General features: G+C 34.0%; 1 protein-coding gene across 2 annotated transcripts in view; it reads left to right on the forward strand.

The window, feature by feature from the left end:
• LOC142344074 (translin-associated factor X-interacting protein 1-like) overlaps window positions 1-6,866 on the forward strand; it is a 58,512-nt gene extending 51,646 nt beyond the window's left edge. For both annotated transcript variants that reach the window (XM_075395559.1, XM_075395565.1), the window contains one exon: window positions 6,233-6,866. In XM_075395559.1, coding sequence (XP_075251674.1) covers window positions 6,233-6,416 — 184 coding nt within the window. In that variant the 3' untranslated portion in view covers window positions 6,417-6,866. The remainder of the gene's footprint in view (window positions 1-6,232) is intronic.
• The last annotated feature ends 2,785 nt before the right edge of the window (window positions 6,867-9,651 follow it).

Genomic DNA, 9,651 nt, shown 5'->3' on the forward strand with positions numbered 1-9,651 from the left:
ACTGAAAATGTGAATAAAAACTTTTAAATATTCACAAAACTTCAAACCTCGATAACTCTCTGTAAAAGATGAAATTCAAAAAAAATTTAATTCCATATTCTAGGGTGTCCGTGCTTCTTAATGATACCACTCACAACTCTACGATGAATATATCAATCGGCCAAAATTGTCTGAACAAAAAAAAACCCAATTGAGTATATAGCTCCTCCCTCCCCACTAAGGGGCGGGGGGGGGGATTTCGGAACAATAAAGTTTAAGATTTCAGATTTTATACACTTTTATTTGACATACATTGTTTGGCCTGAGTAGGGAACTTTTTGCACAAATGCTGATCAGACTCCTTTTTTTTAAGCAAAAGTTTGAATTGTATGGTTGTTCTGTTTTTTTGTTAAGATGTGTTTACATATTTTTAGTGGTAATACTTTCAAAACAGGGACATAACGCCAGGAGAGCACGAAGTTCTATTAAGAGACCGTTTCTTCTGGTAAATTTTTTCGACTGCACTTCTTGAGTGACCTTTTCTCGCTTGAGTTTTTGATCCTTTTGAGTTATTAATAGCGGCCGTCAGGCTCTCAAACGGCTATTATTTAGCGCTCTCCTTTTTGCATTGTATTGGGGCGCTGTCTTTTTTTAAGATCTGTTCACACATTTTCAAGAATTTGAATTGTATTGGGGCGCTGTCTTTTTTTAAGATTTGTTCACACATTTTCATGATTTTTGAAGTCAAATTTGAGTAGTGATTTTGGTCACGCCGAAACAGGAAGTGGAGCGAAACAGCGAGTGGTTTTGAGGCGTGAAATTTTTTTTGCTCTAAAATTAAAGTAGATTGAGAAAACGGTGTTTGAACAAAAGTTCGCTTTCTTGCTAGTGATTTTTTGTTCACAAGCAGCAATTTCGCTTTGATTTTTAATGTTTGTTTTTCAATTTTTTGGATCGGATTTTTTTTCTAAATGGTTTTCCCAATCCATTGATTGTTCAATTTAGGCATATTTTTTTATTTGAACCTTAAGATCACTTCGCACATTTTCATTATTTTGATGTCAAATTGGAGTAATGTGTTTGGTCACGCCGAAACAGGAAGTGGAGCGAAAAAGCAAGTAGTTTTGCGGCGTGAATTTTTTCACCCTAATTTTAAAGTAGAGTGTGAAAACTGTGTTTGAACAAAAATTCGCTTTCTTGCTAGTGGTTTTTTGTTCACATGCGATAGTTTCACTTTTATATTTACTGTTTTTTTTCGATTTTTTGGATTGGATTTTTTTCTGAACGGTATTCCCAATCCATTCATCGTTCATTCTAGGCCTAGTTTTTTGTTTGAACCAAATTTCAATTTATCGCTATCGTTTTTTTTCGCGTGCTGCTTTTTAACTTTGATTTTCTGTTTTTTTTAAGTTTTTTTGATCTGATTTTTTTAGAAATGGTTTTCCCTGTTCACTGATAGTCCCTACTAGGTCTAGTCTTTTGTTTAGTCAATGTAAATTCTTGGAATTGTACGTCAGGACTTGTCGTACTATGTTTTTTTATTTCGTCGTCAAGATTTTTGTCGCGCCGAAACACTAAGTGGAGCGAAAAAGCGAGTGGTTTTGGGGCGTTAAATTTTTTCACTCTAATTTTTAAGTACAGCGAGAAAACGGTGTTTGAACAAAAATTCGCTTTCTCGCTAGTGGTTTTTTGATCACAAGCGGTAATTTCACTTTGATTTTTACAGTTTTTTCAATTTTTGGATTGGATTTTTTTCTAATTGGTTTTCCCAATCAATTCATAGTTTGACTTTTGTCTGTTTTCACTTTTTTTCAAATTTTTTAGTTCTAAATTGTTGTCCAATCATTTTCCTAGTCAATTCTATGTCTCGTTTTTGTTTAGTCAATATTGACTATTGTAGTTCTTACTTGTCGCCAACTTTTTTGTTGCAACCTTTGACTTCAAGCTCACTTCAAATAAGCTTTGGTTCATTCATTCATGCATGCAATTTTTTGTCACCCAAATTTAGTTATCATGTTTTCTTCAAGCTTTTTTTCTATCAAAGAAAAGCCTCATTAAAACCTAAGAACAAAAATTGAGTGCAAAAATTGCATAGCTGAATGACTTGCTGAACTGATGGTCTATGGAGCAATCGCAGCTTTTTTCTCGGTGTGAGCATTATGTTCCAAATTGTTATTATGAGAAATTAGTACGTAGCAATTGACATAGATTTTTGATCATATCATCAGATTTTCTTCAGTTAGTTTGCTACCTTGAGGAGATTTTCATAAATCTCTTTGTTTGCTGTTGTCAATCATGTCACATTTACTCAGTGGATGCCACGTGATCTCATTTTATTACACCAACTTATCTCCTTCATTACTATGACCTTGAAAGAACCTGCCTCACGAAGAGATTTGAATTCAAGTTCACTGCTTCAGTGCCTAGTTGTTTAATGCGAAGGCTTTTGACTTGAAATTGACAGGGTTTTATTGATAGCTTCTTACAGTCTTTGTTGAGGTTATAAGTTCGAGCACGAACTCATCATATCTTGCCCTGACGTACCCTTTGAAATAGTTTCACGAAACTACCTTTCTTACTCCAATGTGGGGTGTGGCAAACCAGTTTCCACAAGGAACGTTCAGCTTAATCATTCGTGAAAAACAAAACAAGAATTTTTTAAAGCTTAATTGGCTTAAAATTTAAGCGGCTTAAATTTTAAAGGCAACAGGATTCGGTGAAAAGTAAAATTCGATTCCCGCATATTTGGTGATAATCCAACTATTGAGGAGTGAAAAATAACGTTGGTCCATATAAATATTTCAGTTTGGATTTTCAACTGGTGACATCATCACAGCAAAATTATTAAATAATGACCAAAGCATTCTCTTGGGAGCAGAGAACTAGAATGGAAAAGAGCAAGCAATCGAATTAATTTTTTCGACGCACTTTGGAACTAAATACTCAAATGGGTTTTTTTTGTTCGGTCAATTTTGGTCGATCGATATATTTATCTTGGAGCGTTGTGAGTGGTATCATTAGAAAGCCCGTTCAGCGTAGAATATAGAAATAAGATTTTTTGAAATTCGTTTTATTCCACGGAGTTATCGAGGTTCAAAGTTATTTTAACAATTGACTGATTTCAGTTGTTTTTATGCATATTTTCCTTATTTTTATTCAATTTTGCTTAAAACCATGTTAAAATTCTTCCCAAAGGTGTTTATGATTTTATATTTCAAGACAGAATAAAGGTGCTGAATATTTTGATTCAAAATTTTTGCTATCAGTTTGGCTACATTTTTCAGCCAAACCTTTCAGATTTTTTCCATCAAAAATGCTTTTCTATAGAATATATTGCTCAAAGTAGCCGGATGTACAAATCTAAAAATACTGACACAATTTTCTCAAACTCCAAAAATGTCTGCTTTCGTTTGCTATCAGAGTGTTCCGGAATTGAATCAGTTGCGGGGGGGTATTTTCCAATTTAACTGTGACAATTATCAAAAATAAATTCATATATTATTTTTGCTATATGGCCTTTTTTCGTCGAATTATGTATTTCTCATCTTGCTAACATTTGGATCAATTAGCTGTTTCAAGTTTTTGTGCTTTTTTGTTTCTCTTAAGTGAAATACCGGAATGCTATTACAGTGGAATGACTTCATTTTCCAATAATCGAACGTATGTGCAAATGAGGCGCAATAAATACATATCATATATTTAGATAGAAGCTCAAAGCTGTTATTGCTTCGTAAACACTGTTTGTGTAAAATTGTAGTTTTTTAATTTGTGTTTTTTACTTGCTGTTAATTTGTAGTCTTAAGACTTAGTCTTCCTAATGACATGTCCCCTTGGCGTCCTACAGGGCTAAAAGTTAACTGTTGAAAATTTTTAGTTTTCTTGGTTGAAAGTTTCTGCTTTTGCCACTTTTTTATCTTTTTTCTTTCAACTTGTGGCTCATTTTCAGGTATGTTGCATCAGTTTGCTAGTAAAATGAAGTTTAGCCTTCACTGCGTTTTATGTTTTCAGAAATGGTTTTTGGCTGTGAAAACTCAGAGTTTTAATCTTTTTTTTGTACCTTGTTCGTTCTTTCTTTATTTTTGTTCATTTCACTTTAGTGTCTTGTCACATTTCGTGCACCAATGACAGAGCATGTGTCAGAACAGGGGCGTTGAAAGAACGTGTAGTTGAAAATTTCTCGGGTTTTTGATGAATAGCTTATAGTTTTAGCGGCTTCGACACTGTTTTCTCGCAAAATTTGATTGAATTTTTAATCTTTGCCCATGTTTGCCGTTCTTTTCGAAGTAGTATATATTCTGGATAATGGCAGGCCTGATTTTTCCTTTTGTTTTATAAATGAACTTATTTTTATTGTTAAATCTGGAACTAATGGTTTTAATGATTTTGAATTTAATGGTTTTGAAAATTAATCGTTTTTTAAAAATTTTTCGTTTTTTTTTTCTTTTTTGTCGAATTGTAGCTCAATTCCAACAGAGAGGTGGCATCGTTTTTTAAGTGAACTTTATTTTAGCCGTCAATGCTTTATGTTTTCAGGATTGCTTTTTTGGCTTTGAGACTAAGACATTTCATTTTTTCTGAGTTCCTTTTTTTGTTTATTTGTCTTTATTACCTTGTCACTTTTTAAGCTAATGACAGAACACCGACTACGACACCAGATATGAAAGAAGGCGCAATTGAACATATCTAGGGTTTTGAGTGAATAGGTTCTGTTTCTAACGTTTTCGACGCCGTTTCCTGTCAAAATTTAAATGTTTTTTTGCCTGTATTTGTCGTTCTTTTTGTAGTCGTGTCATATATTCTGGATAATGACAAGTTTCTGGCCTCCTAAAGAGGTGCAAATGACAGGTGCAAATGTTTCAATCCAAAGCTAATGGTTTTCATGTTATTGAATTTATGTTTTAAAAAATATTATTGTTTTTTTTAACGTTTCCTGTTTTTTTCTTGTTTTCTGATTTCTCTTAACTTGTTGCTTACGTTGATCAATGGCAGTTTGCATAATTTGTTTTGACAAAATGAAAATATTTTTTTAAAATAGAGGCTTCATTCTTAAAATAATGGTTTTCTTGCGTTGATTCTACGAGATTTCTGAAAAGTTTTTACGATTAAGCAATTTTTGCTTAATTTTGGGTTTAATTTTTGGTCTCTTGTGTTACTAGCAAACTAACTTGAAGTCCCATCAACTTTGATTGCAGGCCCAATGGTATTTTTGAAGGAGAATTTTGTTAGGGATTTATATTAAAATTTTTTTAAACGAAAATTGTTAGAGAAAAAGTTATGTCGTTGCTATGTTGCACATATCTGCTATGTTGTCCTGGTATCTAAAATGCGAGGACAAAGTTGTCGCCTCATTAGGGTGTGACTAGAAATTGTTAGTGGTAAATTCTTTTTAATGGCAGCGTTGAAAGTAATCATACTCATACTGATACGAGTCTTACTGATATGAAAACAAGATATTTCATTGAAATGTGATTGTAACAAATATATATCTTTTCATAGGTGTCGCCTACTGTCAGATGTTGGGTTTCAATTTTTGGAGATTTGTCAATTTCATTGAATACTGCAATATTTTCTTGAAAAAGTCAATTAACCATAATATATTTATCATTCTTGTATAACTACTGAAAAATGGCGACCCAGAACAGCGAAGAGTTGCAGAAAAGTTGATGTGTTACCATTTGAAATCGTAAATGGATTCAAAAATTTTGATGTGAGTTTACCATCCAACGCGTGAAAATTGTTTTGATTTGAAAAGCGTTTGTAAAGAATCTAAATGCGTATTTCCATATTGGAATGGTTCGAATGGACATAATTGTTTGTATATTACATCAAGAGGGTAAAAGTACCATTTATAGGTGGTTGACGTAATGTTGAGAGCGGGGGGTGGGTTCGAGTCCGTCCCCAGGTCGCGGTCCCATGGACCTCGACCCATAATCATACCCATGTCGAGCGTACATGGTGTGCTGCCAACCCACGTTGCAGTGTCTGGAAATGAGTTCGAGCGCACTTAAATCTATACAAGGGTCTGATCAGAGGTAACGTGTCTGTGAACGTCTGATCGTACGATTTCGACAGCGCTTCAAGAGTATACAGCGTTGAGGGCACAAAGTTCTAATCAGATTTCACACGGGGAAGGTCTGGACGGTGAGTTTGGCCTGCGACGGTCTGGTCAGGTCATTCCTGTGTGGGAGCCTCAACTTGGGTCGAACTAACTTGAGTGAGGTGCAAGAGATTTATTATTTTTTGTGTGTTACAGGGAAATCACGGGGAAGGAACTTCGGGAAGCAATCCTAGCAGCAGATGAGAAAGTTGGGAATGAAGTTTTGGAATATTGTATCTGCTGGGCATTTGATGTTTTGAAGTCAGACAATGCGACCTATCCAAAACCCACTAAAGATGTCATACTCAAACTCCAGTCATCCGCACTCCCATTACTTTAGACTACGAGCACAGAGTTCAAACTCACTCAAAATGGATTAACTGAAGCCTATGTGAAATATTAGTATTAAACTGAATTCGTGCCTATGTTTGGAACCTTTTATTGATGCGCAATTTCTCATTAAAATCGTATTTCTTCTTTAATTGAAATTCGTCATTATCATTGAAAAGCCTAACTTTTGATCATTCAATCAATCAATCAAAGACTAACTTCATAGAACAGACGCCAAACTGTACTCTCGCGGCTGCTTCTGTTGTGGGTAAAATGTCAACCTCTATCAGATAAAGTTTGTGAAAAGCGTTGATTATCCTTTTATTATTACTTGGGATTTAAAGCAAATCTCGTCACTCAAATAATCAAACTGAGATGAATGTTATGCAAATTACAAATAGTTGTTACATATCTAGTTAGTTACAACTGTCCACATAGTAAATTCAACTTTTGCTGCTTCTTTGTTTTAAGTAAATTGTTTTATCTTTTTTCTTTCGTTGAACTTGTTATACTTAATTTATTCAAAAAAATGAACATATTAACTTATTAAAAATATATTGCTGTATTACCATAGTTATTGTTTAAATACGTTTAAATAGGAAATTCAATGCGTTTGAAGTTGACATGAATTTAACTGCTCGGAATTCTTACGAGTAATTATATTAAAATATTCTACCAGCCTCCAAAATTATTGCTACCCAGGCGTTTTAAGATTGCTATCCTGAAGATCTTGAAAACTGATTCGGATCTTTAGAAGACGATATCAAATTTTTTATTCCTCGAAAAAATGATGGTTAACGGTTTTATAAATCTCAAACTTAGAAATAACCACTTGGTTGATGTTACATCCCGTCAAACCATAAATCGAAGACTGCATCAGTTTTAAAAAATGTTTGGAAAAAACATTAGGATTCGGTTTATTGCGTTCTGAATAAAAAGAGCGCTGATGAAAGTATTGAAATTATGAGACACATTGGTTTTTTCGCATTTTTTTAAACTGTAAAGCATTTCCCATTTATTCCTTCAACTTTTTTCAGAGCTTTATTTTCTCTTTACCTGTTTGAAGCCTATTCCACATACGAATGCTGTTGCTAATAATTGAGCCGCTCCTCATTGAAATATTATTTGTACTCTCATTTTTGCAACTTTTGTCTGTTGTTATATATGGAGTTCGGTGGGAAAAATTTTGTTTATAAAAACGGAGCTCGCGTAGTTTTGTATTTGTTTTAAGAAAACAATTTTTTATGTCTGAGTTGATCTACTTGATGAGTCTATAAGCCAATTGATATGTTATTTTTGGACAAAAACGCACTGAAATTCAATTGTGACAGCACAAAGATATTAAAAAGATTTTCTTCTGTGTGTTCTTCACTATTCTCTAATTACTGATTCAATTTTTAATTCCATATTCTACTCTGGATGGGCTTTTTAATGACACCACTCACATTTCTCTACGATGATTATATCGATCGGCCAAAATTGTCTGAACAAAAAGACCCATTTGAGTATATAGTTCCTCACCCACTAGACTGGGTAGGAAAATTACGTTGCAAATCTTCACCCTGTACAAAGAACAATGTGAATAAATTATATTACACATACACACACATGTATATATATAGAAAATTTTAGCGAAACTTCAATGTCCATTTATACACACCCTAAGAACAAATACCAAAGAGTTTCGAACGAACTGTTTAATTCAAAGCTGTCCAAATGATGAGTTAATAAGTATGTATGATGAAGATAAATTGTTCGTAGAGACAACAGAACACAATAAATCAAGGCAAAACTTGTGAGCGCCTTACCGCTAATCTTCAAAATCAACACAATTTCTGTGAAGTACCTTTCGAATACATCAATAGATACTGAATAAGTGCTTGTTATAATCATAATTTAAGAAAATGTTACGTCGAATAAAATTATCTCTGATCTTTCATTGTATTTTTGAATCTCATTTTCAAAGCTTGCCTTGTCTTTCGGTAAATTTGAATTGATTTACGGTTTGATTAGAGTGCAATTTAAAACCACGGTTTTCTGTTAGTTTCGTTACTACAGTGTGTGGTTGTGTGCGCTTTGATAGAAAGATCAGGTATGTTGAGCTCAAAAAAATTAAGAAAATTGCATTAATACATTCAGCATTAAATTAACGTGATCCTCGGGTTTGGCGTCAGCTCAGCAAAAACTTTCATTAGTAGTAAATTTATTGTTCTATGTGATTAATTGTGCCATGTGTGATATCTGACTCCGTAGGTATGCAATAGTGCTACCCAGGTTGAGGTGCCATCCGGAAGTGACATCTGATCAGACCATCCCAGACCAAAGTATCCTCTGATCAGACTAAAGAGCGCTCGGAACACCGTGTGCGCTCGAAGGGCGCTCGAAACTGTCTCTGATCAGACTTTTCCAGACTGAAATGACCTCTGGACAAGCAATAGTATACTATTGCTTGTCCAATTTTACGATTTGGATTCGCGGCACGAATCCAATGCCCAATGTTCAATTTGATTTAGACGCTTCGAGAAAGACAAATGGAATTCTGACACAACTCCAATTGTATTCTCAAAGTTGGAAAACAACTGCGTTTCCACTATTCGATTATCTTAGCTTTAAAACTGGAGGTTTTTAAAAGCAACTGATTAAACAAAGGTTATGAGAAGAGTGAGTTTAGTCAAGAGTATATAAAGTGGGTTTTGTGAACAAGATGAACGAACAACTTTATAGTGGGAGGTTAAATTTTGATCAATAAACTAGTAATATTCATCAATTATACTAGAAATGTGAATGGTACACTTTAAGATTTAGTACACTATTTTTATCCATCTATCACACTGTGATACCTCTGAATGTAGAGGTATGCAATTGAGCAACGAATGCTTGTCTACATTAGAAGGGATGAATTCGAGGTGCGAATCCATCGTAATTTTTGTAGCTTGCGCTCACAGCCTTTAGTTTCAGTAAGCACTAGGCTTACAAATATAACTCTATCCTGACGATGTGGAATAATGACTCAATTCCACAACAAGCTATCCTTACTTCAAAACAGGAGAGATTGACAAGCAACTGGATTTGCGATTAACTGATGAAAGAATGAATATTGATATTAATAACAAAAGTGAGAAGAGTGCACACATCTGAATACTTGACTTTTTAGTCGGTGATAAAAATTACCCAAGTGAAAGACTCGGAGGTTATACTTAAACTTAAATGATATAAAGACAACTAATATTTAGTGCACTTTCAGA

Source organism: Convolutriloba macropyga, chromosome 1 (assembly GCF_964194025.1).
Source record: "Convolutriloba macropyga chromosome 1, txConMacr16.3, whole genome shotgun sequence".
Classification (NCBI taxonomy): domain Eukaryota; kingdom Metazoa; phylum Xenacoelomorpha; order Acoela; family Convolutidae; genus Convolutriloba; species Convolutriloba macropyga.